This window comes from Haliotis rufescens, unplaced genomic scaffold (genome assembly GCF_023055435.1).
Source record: "Haliotis rufescens isolate VD_foot unplaced genomic scaffold, xgHalRufe1.0.p SCAF_9, whole genome shotgun sequence".
Taxonomy (NCBI): Eukaryota; Metazoa; Mollusca; class Gastropoda; order Lepetellida; family Haliotidae; genus Haliotis; species Haliotis rufescens.
In genome coordinates this window covers 34,474,282-34,494,036 of record NW_025964383.1, presented here as the reverse complement: position 1 = coordinate 34,494,036, position 19,755 = coordinate 34,474,282, and the positions used below count along the sequence as shown (strand labels likewise).

General features: G+C 40.1%; 2 protein-coding genes across 3 annotated transcripts; one reads left to right on the top strand and one right to left on the bottom strand.

The window, feature by feature from the left end:
* The first annotated feature begins 473 nt into the window (after nt 1-473).
* LOC124147787 lies at nt 474-6,276 on the top strand. Its single transcript, XM_046518545.2, has 6 exons — nt 474-696; nt 2,133-2,495; nt 3,485-3,787; nt 4,368-4,427; nt 4,667-4,762; nt 5,838-6,276. The coding sequence occupies exons 1-6, from the start codon at nt 648-650 to the stop codon at nt 6,008-6,010; spliced, it is 1,044 nt and encodes a 347-aa protein (XP_046374501.2). The 5' UTR covers nt 474-647; the 3' UTR covers nt 6,011-6,276.
* A 4,523-nt stretch (nt 6,277-10,799) lies between these two features.
* LOC124127252 lies at nt 10,800-19,234 on the bottom strand. Of its 2 annotated transcripts, XM_046490681.2 has the most exons (7): nt 19,130-19,234; nt 17,960-18,322; nt 15,041-15,352; nt 14,796-14,846; nt 13,235-13,309; nt 12,795-12,887; nt 10,804-12,200 (listed from the first exon to the last, which is right to left on the bottom strand). In XM_046490681.2, exons 1-7 carry the CDS (start codon nt 19,185-19,187, stop codon nt 11,950-11,952), a joined length of 1,203 nt encoding a protein of 400 aa, XP_046346637.2. In that variant the 5' UTR covers nt 19,188-19,234; the 3' UTR covers nt 10,804-11,949. The 2 variants fall into 2 exon arrangements, with proteins under 2 accessions (XP_046346638.2, XP_046346637.2); XM_046490682.2 differs by lacking the exon at nt 15,041-15,352 and having other exon boundaries at nt 10,800-12,200.
* Between the last annotated feature and the right edge of the window lie 521 nt (nt 19,235-19,755).

Genomic DNA, 19,755 nt, shown 5'->3' with positions numbered 1-19,755 from the left:
TTCTTGAACAAATTATAATTTTCTATACAGCCCCCTCCCGGGGTCACCTGCCTCTTTATGTGTCGTGGGTTGTTATCCGTGATGTGACCCTGCCCTTAATTTCACTCTTTGTTACGGGGCGGTCGGGTAGGCAAGTGGTTAAAGCGTTCGCTCGTCACGCCCAAGACCCGGGTTCGATTCCCGACATGGGTACAACGTGTGAAGCCCTTTTCTGGTGTCCCCCGCCGTGATATTGCTGGAATTTTGCTAAAAGCGGCGTAAAACCATACTCACTAACTCTTTGTTACGATAACGCGGCTTTATTGCTGAAAGAAATAACTTTAGGGTATTTACCTATTCTTTCAGGGAAATTCCAAATAGGAACATAGACGCGTTCCGGGTCTGTGGTTAAGCCACACAAGTATTGCTAAACAATGCTTTTTATTCACGTAGCGACATGCCACCTACAGAACATGTTTCCCCACCAGTAACTTATTTGAATATTACTGGGAAAGAGGTGTAGCAGCTCGTCGTCAGAACGGTTTCGCTTTCAGTGATAGAAAACGCAACTGCGAGTGGGGAGACTTTGTCGACTACGAGCTTCCATACTTTGTGGATCGATTTAACCGTGACGCGGAGTGGAGGGGAAGGAGAAATACAGCTCTGACATGGATCTGTCTTTCTTCCTCCTGTGTTCACTCCTATCATCAGTAACATGTAAGTATAACATTTAACATAGTACTCAGTGTGTTAGTTCCCTTCAACAGATTATGTTGTGTTTAATGGTTACATTTCTGAGACAACAGATCCTACTTTCGGTTTGAACAATTGTTGGTGTATCTAGGTTAAATGTAAAAAGTCCTATCAAACCTGTAGGCCATGGCCTCATGTCGGTTAATGTCGGGATAATGTCAGCCTGACCTAATGGCGTTGCGTTTCATACATGTGTACCTGTATTGGGGTCATGTGATTGTGATTATACAGCGTTGTGTACAGTTCTCTCATAACCAGGGGCCACGGGTAAACAATTCGTCTTATGCGCCGCCTTTCGCAGTGCAGACTGCGACCTTCAGACGTTACAGAAACCAGACTGGGTTCGAATCCCGGTTGCCCTGTTAATGTTCTTAGCTTTGTCAGCGCTAGAGCCGTGCTCGTGGGTTTCACCAAAGTGGTAAATGTCTGAGACATGCACCACTGGGCGGTTTCCTCCCACATCAAACTGACACGCCGTGATGCCACCTAATACTGTTGAAAGCGACGTTATACTTTTCTAACGGAATCGTTAATGTGTGTAGGTACCGTATTTCTTTTTAAACCTCTAACAAGCTTTCATATTTTCGCGTCATATATATATATATATATATATATATATATATATATATATATATATATATATATATACAGAACTTAAATATATATATATCCGCATATATCTAAATGTTCACTGAGTGGTATCGCGCGGTTGTGCGGCTGCTTTATTTGTGAACGGTGAAGATTCATTCGTCTTTGTAATTTAAGTTCTGTCTTTCCGATATACTTTTCATTGCATCCACTACAAACAATCAATTAAATAACATTTCTGGTATCACAAGGCATATTTTGTTTGACAGTAATTTTAGTGTCCTTTGTAACAAATGTACTTCACCATTCACAAATAAAGCAGCCACACAACCGCACGATTCCACTCAGTGAACATTTAGAGACATGTGGAAGCGGCAACTTTTTAGTTTTCCCGCTATATAAGCTAAATTTTAATAATGAGCCTACATTGTTTCAAAAAGAGCAACATTTCATTCATAAATACGCGCATAAGTTAAATGTAAATGCGAAAGTTATTTGTCCATTGTCACCTTGGTATGCTAAATGTTATGACGTCACGTAACTATATGTTACTACTTCATGTCCGTTATTCAAGTATGGCCTTGTGAGCGCTAGCCAATTAAAAGTGTGTTCAAACTTACTCCACTTATTTAATTATTACTATATTGTGCCTGAGAGTTAGAACTTTACTGTGCTTTTTCTACATACATGTAGGTCTATATATATATAGTATACGCTTACAGTCTATTTGATCATCCGCATAATTTAAGAGCAAAATATTTAATGTCTCAAGAAATTGATAAATTCAATATAAATGGATTCTGTCATTTCAGATTGTGCCATAGAGTTGACGGTTACCCCGGAGGCCATTAGGCTTGGAAATGATGCAAAGCTCGTTATCCGATGTAGCCTTAATTTGCGCTTGTCAAAAACTGACCAGGTGTATTCTGTTATGATGAAGAGAAGAAACACTGCACTCGTTGTTATATTTACAGACAGTACGACCAATGTGTATGATGAAACTTTGAAATACGCCACAATAAACTCATCACTCTCAACATCGGATGCCTACGTACAGCTAACGTTGCCAACTGTCACGTGTAATGACAGGGGCGATTACTCCTGCAGTATGGCCGTCAGACAAAATCATAGAAGTCTCAAATTGGGTCCTGTTGAAGAATATCTGAAGATCACAGGTACATTGTCCATTCCTCTCTATTTCATATAGTTACTGGTGACCCAGTTACCAGCCTATGCAGAGCTGCGTCCCATACAGGACAATCCATTATACGTTGGTTCAAAGCCCTGCTTTATCATCACGGATAAGCTTAAATAAGATATTGATTTGTCGCTTTCCTTGGCACGCAATGATATAATTTCAGTAGTTAAACCTTATTCCCTTTCTCGGTTTATCAGTTTCGGCTCCCTGCCAACATTAAGGCACGCAGTTAGCGTCTGTTGGCCATGGAGTTATGTAATCTGAGATCTGGAATTCTTCTGACAGCATGCCATGGCCGTAACTGTAGCTCTGCGTGAAGACAACACTATAAATGGTACTAGTGCATGTTTGTTTGCACTCAATACCGGCTTCAATGAAATATTGCAATAGCATGAAAGTCAATGGGAGAATGGCAACAGTTTGGTAACTTTTGATGCATGAATGTAGTTAATTTGTCCCTGGTCGGGAGGTAGCCTGAAGGGCCACAGCTCGGCATCGGCTGGCATTAGCTAGCACGGTAACACGGACGCCAGAATATTTTGCCCAAAGTCCTTGGTCGGGATGGGCCCCAGTCACAGCCAAGGGTACTGGCAAGCAATACAGATCCCACATTATGTCGCAGCAAGATCAGTCAGGTCGCAACTGTTCATGTGTTAACTGGCTGCATATTGAATGGTATTCTTACGTTAACCTCTTTTATTTAGAATTTTGATTACTAAGTAAGGATAAGATATATGGATGAACAACTTCTTTATTACAATTAGGAGAGACGTTTTCGTTTGCTTGATAAAGGTGTTAGAACCTACACCGAACGTCGTTCCTAATTGTATTAAAGAAGTTGTTCATCCATATATCTCATCCTTACTTATTCTGATGTTGGTGTCTTTATGAAAGAAGTAGCGATACAAAGAATAAATACATGACATTCAACGAATGTATCAATGATAGACTGCACGTTCATTTCAGGTGAATCTTGTCGGTTCATCGACACATTCATTTACCCGATGAGTGCTTACAAGATTGGGGATATCGTGAGAATAACGTGTTTCATGCTGGTACACCATGCAACATCCGATTGGCATTGGTACTTCACGAATAATGAAACAGTTTACAAATCGGAAGAAGAAGGATGCCAATTTGTTGCAGAGGGAGTAATGAATTGCTCAAGTCTTCTCGAATTTGAAGTTTATATGAGTTCAACCGTTACTTGCCAACTGGGCAATGCGTACAGAACTGTCACAATTGATGTTGAAGATAATGTTGTCGAAGGTATACGTTTTATATATTTTTTGAAAACAAAAGACCCGTGAAGATCCGGGGTAGAATAGGTCATCAGCAACCCATGCTTGCCGTAAAAGGCGACTATGCTTGTCGTAAGAGGCGACTAACGGGATCGGGTGGTCAGGCTCGCTGACTTGGTTGATGCAAGTCATCGATCCCAGTAGCGTGGGACCCGTGAATATCCGAGGTAGAATAGGTCTTCAGCAACCCATACTTGCTGTAAAAGGCGACTATGCTTGTCGTATAAGCGACTAACGGGATCGGGTGGTCAGGTTCGGTGACTTGGTTGATGCATGTCATCGTATCCCAATTGCGTGGGTCGATGCTCATGATATCAATCACTGGATTGTCTGGTCCATACTCGATTATTTACAGACCGCCGTCATATAGCTGGAATATTGCTGAGTGCGGCGTTAAACAATCAACACTTTTACACACAAAAATGCATATATAATTAGTCAAACCTTACTCTCGAAACACAATAACTTCGTTTTTTAAGTGTTAAAAAAATGAGTCTCGTCACTCTCATGCATTTTATTTACATACCCACATACTTTACAAATTTTAGACACAGATTCAATGTCCATGAAACCGCAGCATGTGGATCAAACACTCCCGTCTACACCAGGTGAGCTTTTTTTAAACAATTATTTGTTTGCAAATCTCGATTTCTCGATAACCTGCTGGATGAACTAATTTTTTTGTATTAGGTATTCCTTCATTTAAGAAATTATGAATTATATACGTTCATCTAGAAATGAGATAATGAGTTAATGTCAGCCTTAAGATGATGATTCAGTCACAATCTATGCACCTCAAGCCTTAATCAATGTCATAACTTTTAAATACTTGCCCTGTTTGATTCAGGTCATGTCACGCACATCAACTATACGACATACATGCTCGTCGGGCTCTGCTCTGTCGTGACTATCGCAACTGTACTCACAGTGCTGAGAACCATAAGTACGTATATTTTAATAAATGTGTATCCTTTTTATCTTCTTGTAAGTTGCCCGTTTGGGTACGTGGTAAGGTAAAGAGATCCCGATCCCCTTTGTCGCCAGTCGTCTTTTACAGCAAGCATTGGTTGCTGAAGTCCCATTCTACCCCGGATCTTCACGGGTCTAATGGTGTCTGAAACAAACATCGACGGTTACCCTGTTTGCATTTCTCAGATTATTTATACTGTCATGAAATCGTATTTGGACTGCGTCTTTGTATTATCGACGATAATGGGTAATGTTAATACAGTATCACGAAACCAACCACCGAATGCCCATTTTCAAAGCTTAGAATCGCGTGCCACTAGTATAATTATAATTCGTGCCAAAATTGGTTTAATAATGTGGGAGCTTTTGATTTATTTACATGTTTCACGTTTATTGTTATGGATAATACCATATTCCAATCGGTATAACGATATGACGCCTTCCAAACTCCACGCCTGATAAGGGAGGCACGGGGGGGGGGGGGGGGGGGGGGGGGGTGGGGGGGCACAATTCGCTGAGCAGAGACGCGTAGTTTTGGGGTGTTAGAATTCCTTATTATGCTTCTTACCTTCGCCAGCACCATTCCAGAGCTCACTGGTTTTCCTGAAGTGATAAACGTGTAAGATACAATTCCAATTACTTTCTACAATAACACTTTACTCATGCTACATGTTAACATTTCACAAGTTATATTTCTAATTGGCATTTAGTATTGGGATGGTTTCCAGATAAAATGTCTGTGTCCAACGTCATGATATGTGAACAGCACTTTTACAACATGGCCACTAGCATAAACTGCCGGGCAAATGGAACTGTACCTTGCATATTGGATGTGACAACCGTTATCAAAACGGGACTAGTCGCCGAAACACTGCATATGTAAGGTCCGAAAACATCATCGAAGAACCATTTCATGTTTGTTTCATTATTAGCCACTACCACAATGTACATTCTTTCTTTTGCCCGGCAGTAAGTTACTTTATAAGAGCTATACTAACTGTTGCAGAAACAATAACATGTGTATTTAACAGTTGGTATTTTTCATATAGGCAATAGAAGACAATGTTCCAGTGCAGATAACCACATCGTCAAAGAGGAGGAGGCGCAACTGTCGAAACGTCACATTACCGACCTTCATTTATTTACCAAGGAGGATGATACAATAGATACATGTGAAACGCACCCTTTAACTTCTTCCCAAAAGAGTGACCACATTTTATGACATTTGCTGCGACAAGGAATCAAAGTTTTAAAACTTTACATCGGTCAGTCGGTTTCTGAAGCAAGGTCAATTTCAGCCAGTTTCTTCTTTGTATGGTAGTTAACTGCTTAAGTTCCACACTTTCATCTATACATATCCATTTTCATCATCATCATCATCATCATCATTATCATCATCATCATCATCATTATCATTATGCCATGTTGTCTTATGTTGTCCTTGTCGAATGAATGTCATCCAACTAACAATAAAAATATCAACTCTGATTCCTTGTGCTGCTCCTGTGATTTTTCCAGCTTCACTTGGGCGTCTGTCTATTGCCATATCTCTTGATTTCATGTCACACCTGGACCGCCTCCGTGGTCTAGTGGTAGAGCGTCCGCCAGGAGATTGGAAGGTCCGGGGTTCGATCACCCACCGCGTCATACCAAAAGACGTTAAAAGATGGTACTTGTTGTTACCCTGTCTGGCGCTCGGCATTAAGAGGCTAAAACAAGGACTGGTCGGCTCGGAGTCAGTATACTGTGTCTGAGTGGGGTATTCATGTTAAACTGCGGCATGGTATATCAGTGAGCTAGCACTATAAATCGGCATCAGTCCGGACTAGTACAAGCAGCCACACAAACACACACACGTACATGCACGTCGCTATATAAGTGCAATAATCTTGGACGCGACGTTAAACCCCATTTCACCTCACTCATTTCACACCTGTCCTAAGCTACCTGTCTCCTGATTGGCCCTGTGGTCCTCTTCTTCCTTACTCACCTCCCATCCATTCTGCCTGAACTCTATTGGAGGGATGGCTCTTTGTGCATCCAACACATCACTTTCAGCAATAAAGGTTCATCATCTGCTTCGTATTTTGACCAGCAGCCAAGTGGCTGGACATATATTTTCCATGCCCGGCTACAATAAGGGAATACCTGGATGTTATAGGCTAAGGTGTTAATAGCTACAGGAAATGTCTTGTTTACTTCATACCTCCCTCTGAGTAATATACTGTTTTATGTGTGGAATGTGGTGGGCAATACATTTATTCCCGGTTCGCCCCGATTATGTTTCTAGGTTCGCCAGCACCATACCCGTGCTCGTGGGTTTCACCGAAGTGATAAAGGTCTGAGACCTGCATAACTTCGGGCTTTCCTCCCACATAAAGCTGACACACCATAATGGAACTGGAATACTGTTAAAAGCGGTGTTAAACCGTACTCACTCACTCCGCCATGATGACGTTGTAACAGGCACCGCGATATGTTGGTTCTCAGAGGGGTAAATGGGATACTATGGTTGAGACGATTGCTGCAATGGAGTGCGACCTGTGTCGGGATTCTTCACCGAACAATCAACTGATTTCAAATAAATTAATGTCGGTCACCATATACCAGTTACCTCATTCAAATATCAAAATATAGAAAGTTTATCTGCTCGATGACAATAAAATATAATGAAATCTGAAATCATTATTTTTATGTCATGAACAGCAACAAGTGGACATTACACTTCAGTCTCCAGGGAGCACCATATCCGGATACTGAGAATGATGCAAGTTTTGTGTAATGGACAGCTACAAAATCGATTTTTATATTCTTATTTACAGCTTGAAAACTTACAAGCGCATTTATTCCACATGACAAATACAGAGAGCAGAGCTATAACGCAATCATCGAAAATGCCGATTTTACAATAAAGAAGTTAAGTTACAAATAATAATGTTGGCATTTGCAAACAAAAGTCCAGGAATGTAAAATATGGCGGTACAAATTCTACTCAAACTTTCAAAATATGTCATGATTAATATGGATTGGAGATAACATGGAAAATCAATCGAAAGAAAACGTGCATATAAAACTTATGATGTGTGTAATTCAGCCAAACTCAGACCTTGGCAGGGTACACAAGTTACTTTTTTGGACATTCCGGCACACAGTCAATCACATTTGGACGAATTGTTTCTATGCTTGATGTGTCGGATGCTTATGCTTAAACATAAATGTGAGGAATGAGGACATGATAATTTAAAAAGGACATTTGCCACATGTTACAACCTGCCAAGATGACCCCATTATATATCAGTGGGTATTGAATGAGTTCATAAGTGATGTTTTTTTTCATTTTGGAAACTCTAGTTTGAAGGGCAAATGCAGTTTTGTGCCAATGATAATTTATTCTGTTTGAAATAGACCAGGTAAATAAATACTATATTTTTGTCACGTAAAAAAATATTAAACACACAATAAACAAAATACAATACTAAAATACATCTTCTATTTTGTCTTATGCATATGCAGGTGGCTGTAAATCAAACATGATAGTCATAAATGCAAACACAATTTCATGATGTCCATAAGCTATAAATGTCAACTTGGAAAGTCAAACAAGCTACTTATTTCAACATTGAAAACAAATCTGCACCGCCAAAGTATAGAAACACGTGTGCTCAGGTAGACAACCGTTTCTGCAGGTAACCTTTGGCTGTGCTTGAGTGTTACGTCGATTCTCGTTTCATGCTCTATGCATGGAACACCTCTCTCCTTCTCGTGAAAACTGATATTGTACAGTTGAGCTATGTCACTCACCGTCACTCACACGTCTTGAAACATCAGATTTTAAGTGACAGCATGGCTGAATAATGAAACATCGTACATTCATATCTACATCCTTAAGTGTTAGCTATTCAATTTCCTCATAGACGGGTTCAGTGTGAAGGCCTTGGTTCTGCAACATGCTGCCATCGGTAGGATCTTCAGGATGAAGATAGGCTGCTTCATGGTCTCCTGTGTCCTTGTGAGGAGGGACACTTGACATGTTTCTGGCGTGAATGATTATCACTTTACTTTACCTTGCATATTGGATGTGACAACCGTTATCAAAACGGGACTTGGTTGAAAACAGTCGCCGAAACACTGCATATGTAAGGTCCGAAAACATCATCGAATAACCATTTCATGTTTGTTTCATTATTAGCCACTACCACAATGTACATTCTTTCTTTTGCCCGGCAGTAAGTTACTTTATAAGAGCTATACTAACAGTTGCAGAAACAATAACATGTGTATTTAACAGTTGGTATTTTTCATATAGGCAATAGAAGACAATGTTCCAGTGCAGATAACCACATCGTCAAAGAGGAGGAGGCGCAACTGTCGAAACGTCACATTACCGACCTTCATTTATTTACCAAGGAGGATGATACAATAGATACATGTGAAACGCACCCTTTAACTTCTTCCCAAAAGAGTGACCACATTTTATGACATTTGCTGCGACAAGGAATCAAAGTTTTAAAACTTTACATCGGTCAGTCGGTTTCTGAAGCAAGGTCAATTTCAGCCAGTTTCTTCTTTGAATGGTAGTTAACTGCTTAAGTTCCACACTTTCATCTATACATATCCATTTTCATCATCATCATCATCATCATCATCATCATTATCATCATCATCATCATCATCATTATCATTATGCAATGTTGTCTTATGTTGTCCTTGTCGAATGAATGCCATCCAACTAACAATAAAAATATCAACTCTGATTCCTTGTGCTGCTCTTGTGATTTTTCCAGCTTCACTTGGGCGTCTGTCTATTGCCATATCTCTTGATTTCATGTCACACCTGGACCGCCTCCGTGGTCTAGTGGTAGAGCGTCCGCCAGGAGATTGGAAGGTCCGGGGTTCGATCACCGACCGCGTCATACCAAAAGACGTTAAAAGATGGTACTTGTTGTTACCCTGTCTGGCGCTCGGCATTAAGGGGCTAAAACAAGGACTGGTCGGCTCGGAGTCAGTATACTGTGTCTGAGTGGGGTATTCATGTTAAACTGCGGCATGGTATATCAGTGAGCTAGCACTATAAATCGGCATCAGTCCGGACTAGTACAAGCAGCCACACAAACACACACACGTACATGCACGTCGCTATATAAGTGCAATAATCTTGGACGCGACGTTAAACCCCATTTCACCTCACTCATTTCACACCTGTCCTAAGCTACCTGTCTCCTGATTGGCCCTGTGGTCCTCTTCTTCCTTACTCACCTCCCATCCATTCTGCCTGAACTGTATTGGAGGGATGGCTCTTTGTGCATCCAACACATCACTTTCAGCAATAAAAGTTCATCATCTGCTTCGTATTTTGACCAGCAGCCAAGTGGCTGGACATATATTTTCCATGCCCGGCTACAATAAGGGAATACCTGGATGTTGTAGGCTAAGGTGTTAATAGCTACAGGAAATGTCTTGTTAACTACATACCTCCCTCTGAGTAATATACTGTTTTATGTGTGGAATGTGGTGGGCAATACATTTATTCCCGGTTCGCCCCGATTATGTTTCTAGGTTCGCCAGCACCATACCCGTGCTCGTGGGTTTCACCGAAGTGATAAAGGTCTGAGACCTGCATAACTTCGGGCTTTCCTCCCACATAAAGCTGACACGCCATAATGGAACTGGAATACTGTTAAAAGCGGTGTTAAACCGTACTCACTCACTCCGCCATGATGACGTTGTAACAGGCACCGCGATCTGTTGGTTCTCAGAGGGGTAAATGGGATACTATGGTTGAGACGATTGCTGCAATGGAGTGCGACCTGTGTCGGGATTCTTCACCGAACAATCAACTGATTTCAAATAAATTAATGTCGGTCACCATATACCAGTTACCTCATTCAAATATCAAAATATAGAAAGTTTATCTGCTCGATGACAATAAAATATAATGAAATCTGAAATCATTATTTTTATGTCATGAACAGCAACAAGTGGACATTACACTTCAGTCTCCAGGGAGCACCATATCCGGATACTGAGAATGATGCAAGTTTTGTGTAATGGACAGCTACAAAATCGATTTTTATATTCTTATTTACAGCTTGAAAACTTACAAGCGCATTTATTCCACATGACAAATACAGAGAGCAGAGCTATAACGCAATCATCGAAAATGCCGATTTTACAATGAAGAAGTTAAGTTACAAATAATAATGTTGGCATTTGCAAACAAAAGTCCAGGAATGTAAAATATGGCGGTACAAATTCTACTCAAACTTTCAAAATATGTCATGATTAATATGGATTGGAGATAACATGGAAAATCAATCAAAAGAAAACGTGCATATAAAACTTATGATATGTGCAATTCAGCCAAACTCAGACCTTGGCGGGGTACACAAGTTACTCTTTTGGACATTCCGGCACACAGTCAATCACATTTGGACGAATTGTTTCTATGCTTGATGTGTCGGATGCTTATGCTTAAACATAAATGTGAGGAATGAGGACATGATAATTTAAAAAGGACATTTGCCACATGTTACAAGCTGCCCAGATGACCCCATTATATATCAGTGGGTATTGAATGAGTTCATAAGTGATGTTTTTTTTCATTTTGGAAACTCTAGTTTGAAGGGCAAAATGCAGTTTTGTGCCAATGATAATTTATTCTGTTTGAAATAGACCAGGTAAATAAATACTATATTTTTGTCACGTAAAAAATATTAAACACACAATAAACAAAATACAATACTAAAATACATCTTCTATTTTGTCTTATGCATATGCAGGTGGCTGTAAATCAAACATGATAGTCATAAATGCAAACACAATTTCATGATGTCCATAAGCTATAAATGTCAACTTGGAAAGTCAAACAAGCTACTTATTTCAACATTGAAAACAAATCTGCACCGCCAAAGTATAGAAACACGTGTGCTCAGGTAGACAACCGTTTCTGCAGGTAACCTTTGGCTGTGCTTGAGTGTTACGTCGATTCTCGTTTCATGCTCTATGCATGGAACACCTTTCTCCTTCTCGTGAAAACTGATATTGTACAGTTGAGCTATGTCACTCACCGTCACTCACACGTCTTGAAACATCAGATTTTAAGTGACAGCATGGCTGAATAATGAAACATCGTACATTCAGATCTACATCCTTAAGTGTTAGCTATTCAATTTCCTCATAGACGGGTTCAGTGTGAAGGCCTTGGTTCTGCAACATGCTGCCATCGGTAGGATCTTCAGGATGAAGATAGGCTGCCTCATGGTCTCCTATGTCCTTGTGAGGAGGGACACTTGACATGTTTCTGGCGTGAATGATTATCACTTTACTTCCTGCTCGCTTGATGCGGTGACTCTCGGTGTGATGCGACTCGGAACAGTTGTTTGAAGAAGAGTGTTGGCATTTACATTTCCGATCTAGAAATAGAAGAGCAAGATTAGTTGTAAGGCATTGAAGTTTTCGAGTACACGTACATGTACGTATACAAATGGTTGGTAACATGTCTTTTAAAATCCAACTTAACAATTGACATTTCATTCAAGAATAAATCAGAATATTAAGTTTTGTTATTATCTTATGATAACCATTCTTGTTTTATCTAGCTATCAATTATCTAACAAATAATACTAAATTAAACTAAATGTTCCTTGTGCCATGTTAACCATACATTTAAATTATGTTCCATGGAAGATCGCACATCGTTAATGTTTCACAATATACAGATGTAAATTTAGTAAAAAAGAAGTAAGTGGTAATTTGTCAGTGCAGCTGACAACTTTACGATAAGTAAGTTTTTTTTTATAACTCATTTCCATTAAAGATAATTGTGTTGCGTTATGTTCATTTGGCAAGACATGTATTCTTGTATTCTTAATTCCTAACTTCACTCCACTTTCGAATAGTTTGCCTCTTTTTTTGTAACATAAACTTTCGTCTTTCCAGATCCATATCCCGTTGGTATAAACTCGGCCCATAAGAAACAAATCGATCAAAGCTTTTCGCAAAATTACCTGATAAAAAGAGATGGAGCAGTGTGAAAACAAGGATAACAGCAAACGCCGACACAAGAACATATAGCACCATCAGTCCTATTCCTCCACTGTCTGTTATGGCAAACAGAAAACAATATAATGTAGGGTAATAACACATTGTATTTTTCTCAAGAATAAACACATTGTTGCATTCAAGTAAAGGGACAACATTTATGTACTGAGTAGTATGGGATCAGTTAAGGAGATGTGTTACCATCGGATATTGTAGCTGTTACGGCTTAGTGGTATGTTTCTCGAAATTATCTGCAATTACTTTTCAAACATTTTTAAATTTTTATTTTAACATTTATTTTAAACATTGCCAGTCAGATATGATAAAAAGTATACGTTTGTACATAGATGTATTTTGGATATGACATAATTTTGGAATTGGGACATTCAGGTATTCCGAAACTTACCTGGGTGTGTGATTGCTGAGGAGACAAGTGACTTGTTTGTGACTGTAACGTTAGTTGTCTGTTCTTTTGATGAATCTTGAAAGTAAGATTAATTGTTATTGTATGAAGAAATTACTCTGGTTTCATAGATAGCTGTTATGTCATTGCCTGTTACCGTTCCGTCACTTTGTAGTTACATTTCGATATTCCCTGAACTCATCACTGGACCTTTGCAGGCACATTATATTGCCTAATTTCAAAAGGAGTGATGACACTGTCCCGGCCGCCATTCATGGCATTCAAACATCACTAACACACATTTAGCAATATTACAGCAATATCACGGCGGGGGACACCACAAATAGGCATTACACATTGTACCCATACGGAGAATGGAACCCGGGTCTTCGGCGTGACGATCGAACGCTTTAACCACTAGGCTGCCCGACCGCCCCTTACACATGTGGAGGACAAACATAATGTCCGATGCAATTCCCGATTTTGACTTGTACCACATGTTCCCGTGTTGTTTTAGGTGAACAATTGACTTGCCTTTGCATGTGTTTGTGCCGGGTGCCACCGGTGGAGCAGGATACGCTACCCTTTTCGCGAACACCTTGTTACATCACCATTTGATAGTGATTCATAAACACATGTTCATGATATACTCGGAATAGAACAATTGACTTTCCTATGAATATGGAAAGGTTTAGTCGCTTTTATGTATATGTACTATACTATTGATACATGTCTGTTTTTCTGCCCGTAAAGATCCGGGGTAGAATATGTCTTCAGCAACCCATGCTTGTCGTAAGACTCGACTAACGGGATTGGGTGGTCAGGCTCGCTGACTTGGTTGATGCATGTCATCGATCCCAATTGCGTGGATCGATGCTCATGATGTCAATCACTGGATTGTCTGGTCTAGACTCGATTTTTTACAGACCGCCGTCATATAGCTGGAATATTGCTGAGTGCGGCGTTAAACAACAAACAAACAAACGTCTGTTTTTCTGAAATAAACATATTTTGTGTTTATGAACAATGTGATATTAAATGGACGTCGCATTGTACAACGCAGTCATGGACAACACCGTTGACAGACAAACATCAACCATGAGAAAAGCATTGTAAGGGGTACATATCTAAGTATGTTATTTAGTTTAGGTATACTAATTGCTAATGTTTAAAGGTCATCTCCATGATTAGTTCAAGATAGCCTCAGTCAGCTGCAATTGACAAACGTGTATGCATTCTCATGTTTCAAATATTAAAATATTTTCGAAGCGACCAAATAGTGTTTGGTAAGGAAAGGCTCAGTTCAAATTTGGGCTTCAAAGGAATGATTTGTATAACATGGATCCATGAACGGAATCATTCGATATCCCTTTGTATAGCTTTGAATGTATAGATACAGCATGAACAGGAGCTTGATGAAAGCAAAAGTGCATTACATTCATCTATGAACGGAATCATTCGATATCCCTTTGTATAGCTTTGAATGTATAGATACAGCATGAACAGGAGATGGATGAAAGCAAAAGTGCAATTACATTCATCTATGTATCGATTTGGATCTTACCTGGAAATGACGTGGAGACGTTTGGATGTATGTGTTGGAGAGACACAAGATCTACCAAAAAAGAAAAGGATGATATATTTTGTTTGATAGGTGTTTAACAGACAATTTCCGCATGCTAATTGCACTTTGATACATTATATTTCAGAAATAATTTGTCTCAAACGTGTTTTAAAATAAAGGTAATGATCAGTAAAGTTATAACTCCAGTTGACTCGAGTCTTCCGTCCTTAAGAACCAGTACTAACCTTTAAGGTTTGGAGAATGTGACAGGTTTAATTGTATTTCATTTTTGAGTTCCCCATTTAGACATTTGATAGGACTTCCGGCGTCTTTTCTGGTGACAGTATATTCTATAGAGCTTGAACACATGTGTAAACATTCAGATTCATCGTATGTGCAATTGTTCGATACATTGTGGTTGTTTTGATTTGGCAAAGACCACGACCAATCGGCTTCCTCGTAGTTCTTCAACACAGAGCAGGTAATGTTGACCACTTCGCCTTCAGTGTAGGCAGGTCTGCCCGGGGTCATTGTGAGGGAAATACCGCTGGGGTCACCTAGATATAACAGGAGGTTTCACTTTCAGTCATCTATTGTTCAAGGAGGAAATATAATATAACAATAGTGCAATTAAGAATTGACCTTCACTTTGTGTGAGTTCATTGGAGTATGAACCTTCATAGAGTGAGGGCCAAACTGTATGAACGTCGGAGCTTGCGACAAAGTGAAAGTCAATTCTTATAATTTTTTTATCACAATTTCTTACCTCAAAGGATGTTGGCAGAGATCTAAACACAATTATATTTAGTACGTGTGATTTCATGTTTACACTGACAGCCATACAACAACCAGCTAAATCGCGGAGTAAAATAGTTCCTCAAAAAGAGAGGTGACATGGGCGTATGGATGCACAACTTGCTCTTCAGACACATCTTATGCAGCACATGTGTTCAAATCAGATCATCAGATGAGAAAGGTCTATAAAGAACTACCTCAGTAAGTCAGTCACAATGACAGCGCGTCGTAATACATTCACATCAAGTACAAGACGTCAAAATGGCCGACACGATAAACGTGACGGGAGAGATTTCCGAAGTTGTTAATGAACCTGTGGCGGCTACATGTGTTAGTCATCATTGATCAAATGGCCGATCATTGAAAGGTGAATAAAGATGCGTCAAACAGACACAAAGGTAAATTCATAGATTGCTGGAGACGGTCAATGTCAGCCTAGGCACGGATCGAGTCGATACTACGATGGTTTAGATGTGCATTTCTTCGTTTGTTCATTAGGATGGGCCGTAGCGAGGATATTCGTGAACAATCCTGCAGTCACGCTCTCTGACATTTCTCAATGTATACTGAAAGGCTGAGACCAAGAATGAAGGTTCTAAATGATCAGAAAGAACGCTTATTCATGTTTTCGTGCTAGGGAATTCCAAGGGGTTTCCCCAGGAATGTGGAAGTAGTCCGTCAGTGTTTACGTCATTTCAAGAACACGGTCTCGTGAAAAACGTATGAACGTCAAATTGTGTCGTTCATACACTTATGAACGTCAATTTCGCGGTCGTGTGACCGACCTCTTGTCCAATGGAAAAGCCGTATATCGTGTAAACTTCAAACTAAAAAATATTACAAAAATAGAAATACTATGGGTCACAGATATAAAGGTAAACGCCATAATATTTTCATTCACTGGTCATACATTATCTTCCCGATTATCATTCGAGTTCACTCGCTTGCAAGGCATTGGTGCACTTCTGACGTTATCTTTGTTTAAACAGACAAGCGGACACACGCCCCCAGAGACACCGAAGAAGTGTTGTATTGTCGTTGACGTTTTGAGTATCAAATTCTTGTTTGTTTGTTTGTTTGTTGTTTAACGCCGCACTCAGCAATATTCCCGCTATATGACGGCGGTCTGAAAATAATCGAGTCTGGACCAGACAATCCAGTGATTAATATCATGAGCATCGATCCACGCAATTGGGATCGATGACATGCATCAACCAAGTCAGCGAGCCTGACCACCCGATCCCGTTAGTCGCCTTTTACGACAAGCGTAGTCACCTTTTACGGCAAGCATGGGTTGCTGAAGACCTATTCTACCCCGGAATCTTCAGGGGTCTCAAATTCTAGTGTGAGAGAAACACTGCAAATTTACACAAAGTAAACTTCGAAATTTAGGTAATTTTTGAAAACGAGTAATCGATGACATATATCCCTTAATCATTTGTGAATGTCCTAAACGTACTACTAATGTCTTATAAAACATATTAATTCTACGTTACGAATACTATTTGTACCTCTCCAAAGTGAAGTCGACAAACCATGTTCTGGAATTCATGTGGTAATTCTTTTGAACATTTTAACAGCACTGACTAACGGCCACATTCATTATATTTGACCAATGCATGTACATGCGAGGACCTATAAGCCTGAAATCTAACTCATTATAGGAGATATCAAAAGGCTGTGATCCAATGGATATTTGACATTTGGGTTGTGTGCAGTGCAATTCTACCTCGATAATGTACTCCTGCAAATGCACTTATACAAAAGCACTTTTCAAACTTCCAGTTTACCCTGGGATAAACAGACCGTGGGATTCGAGTGGAATGTGATCATGAAAAGTACCTTTTCTGTGAACTGTTCACTTAATCATGTAATGTGCTTTTCGTGAAACTCTAGTATTTGTACTCTAAGACAGATAGAGTATCCGTGACAGTACCATAACGTGATAAAAGAGAAACAGTTGCAAGGCCAATTTTATAAATGCTTCTGTTTCAGTTATGACGACACGTTGTTCCTTTCTTTACCAAACCTTAACAAGACGCGGATAATAGTGAGTGAGTGAGTGAGTTAGTTGGGTTTAACGCCTCATTTAACATAATTTCAGGCAAGCCACGATGCAGGTCGTCTCAGACGTTGACCAATTTGGTGAAACCTACGAGCACAGGTATGGTGCTGACAAACCTAGAAACATAATCGGGGAGAACCGTGATTCGAAAACACGATCATAGGTTTCTGGCGTGTCCAAGGGACGTAATGCTACACAGCGAATTGCGGCGCCTTAGACGACGGGTAATTAATAACGATTAATAACGCAAATAATAATCACTGAAGTCCGACACATTCTCAAACAACACGTCGGGAGGACTAACCCTTGACTTCCAAACGAGATGTAACAGGTCCAAGCTCTTTGCTGTTATACAAACGTCGAACTGCCATGCTACAAGAGTACTCTCCCTTATCCATACACGTGACGTCATCCAGAGACAATTGAAGAAAAGCAGTGGAGAAAGATTCTGTGGCCACCGAACCATTGGCAGTGAACTTTGATTCCGTCATCTCAATGCTTCCATCCTGAAATAAAATAGCCACGGAACTCCCTCCTTTCTTAAGCATTATCGAGTACACCGTGTCCGTCCTCGAGAGTACCAAATCAAGGTGGCATCGTATAGTCACGGGTCGAGAACTGCCTGGACGAATTATCTTCGGCTTGATGTCTAGGATGATCTGGCACCCTGCATAAAAGCATAAAACAATATGCAATCAGAATGAATTGACACGGTATCACTAACAACAAACGTAATGTATCACAAGCCACAATTTCCATAAAAGTGAAATACGCCAACATATATTTTTCGCTCGATTGTTGTTAAACACCGCACCCAACAATATTCCAGCTATATGACGTCAGTCTGTAAATAATCAAGTCTGGACCAGACAATTCAGTGATGGACATCATGAGCATCTATGTACGCAATTGGAATACGATGACATGCATCAGCAGAGTCAGCGAGCCTGACGTCGGTCGCCTCTTACGGGAAGCATGGGTTGCTGAAGACCTGTTCTTTACCCGGATATTCACGGTTCCAAAGGATGTATGTATACATAATCATTCTTCAATGACACTGTTTGAGTGAGTGAGTGAGTTGGGTTTAACGGCGCTTTTAACAGTATTCCAGTTATATCACGGCGTGTCAGCTTAATGTAGGAGGAAAGCCCGAAGTAATGCAGGTCTAAGACGTTTACCACTTCGGTGAAACCCACGAGCACGGGCATGGTGCTGACAAACCTAGAAACATATTTGGGGCGAATCGGGATTCGAACCCACAATCATAGGTTTCTGGCGTGCCCAAGGGACGCAACTCTGCACAGCGAATTGCGACACTGTTTGAAATGCACTGATGACAGCTTTGACTTAAAAAACTGCATACGTAGTGCACACATGGATATTGTAAACATTGATAAACATTGAATATTGTAAGCATTGTTTTAGCGTTTGAAATAATCTATAGCTATCGACTTAGCTTTGTTGGAAAACGTACCAGCGAAGCCCCACTCAGCGAGTACGACGTAGAGTATTGTCCGAGAAAAGTACTCCATGCTGCTGAATGGCAAGGGCCATGCACTCTGCCTGTCGTACGTACAAACTCCGCTCCAAAAGGAAGGTTTCGTTATTGTTCAGAGGTACGTGCACATCATCAGGATACATAGGCGGAAATTATTTGTACAAAGATATAAATAGATTTATTTGTGACATTGACATTCTAGTGAAACAAACCCTGACTGTTTAGATGCATTAAACCTGATTAGAACCAGGCTGCTTGTGGGAAAATATAGATTTGTGTTGATGTTTGTTCTGATATGTTATTAACTGCAAGTGCCCAGACTGATTGGATACACTCATTTCTCCATTTTGGATCTTTAATAATTGCAGTGTACAAACTTGAATATAGTCCCATCATCAATTACCCATTTGCCGTGCTCATTGTCAATAGTGCTTTACATGGGTCTGTAAGGTGTAACGCATACGTATGTGTGGAAATACATGTACATATATTATGTCAGTTTGTATATAAAACCACAATAAGAACATTGCAATTGAAGATCCGGGGTAGAATAGATCTTCAGCAACCCATGCTTGCCGTAAAAGGCGACTATGCTTGTCGTA

Excerpts from the sequence above, each read along its gene's own strand:
- LOC124147787 (XM_046518545.2), top strand. The coding sequence starts at position 648 with ATGGATCTGTCTTTCTTCCTCCTGTGTTCACTCCTATCATCAGTAACA. Across the intron at positions 697-2,132 it reads ACTCCTATCATCAGTAACAT|ATTGTGCCATAGAGTTGACG; the intron begins GTAAGTATAACA and ends CTGTCATTTCAG. Across the intron at positions 2,496-3,484 it reads AGAATATCTGAAGATCACAG|GTGAATCTTGTCGGTTCATC; the intron begins GTACATTGTCCA and ends CGTTCATTTCAG.
- LOC124127252 (XM_046490681.2), bottom strand. The coding sequence starts at position 19,187 with ATGGAGTACTTTTCTCGGACAATACTCTACGTCGTACTCGCTGAGTGG. Across the intron at positions 18,323-19,129 it reads CGCTGAGTGGGGCTTCGCTG|GGTGCCAGATCATCCTAGAC; the intron begins GTACGTTTTCCA and ends GCTTTTATGCAG. Across the intron at positions 13,310-14,795 it reads CGTCTCCACGTCATTTCCAG|ATTCATCAAAAGAACAGACA; the intron begins GTAAGATCCAAA and ends CTTACTTTCAAG.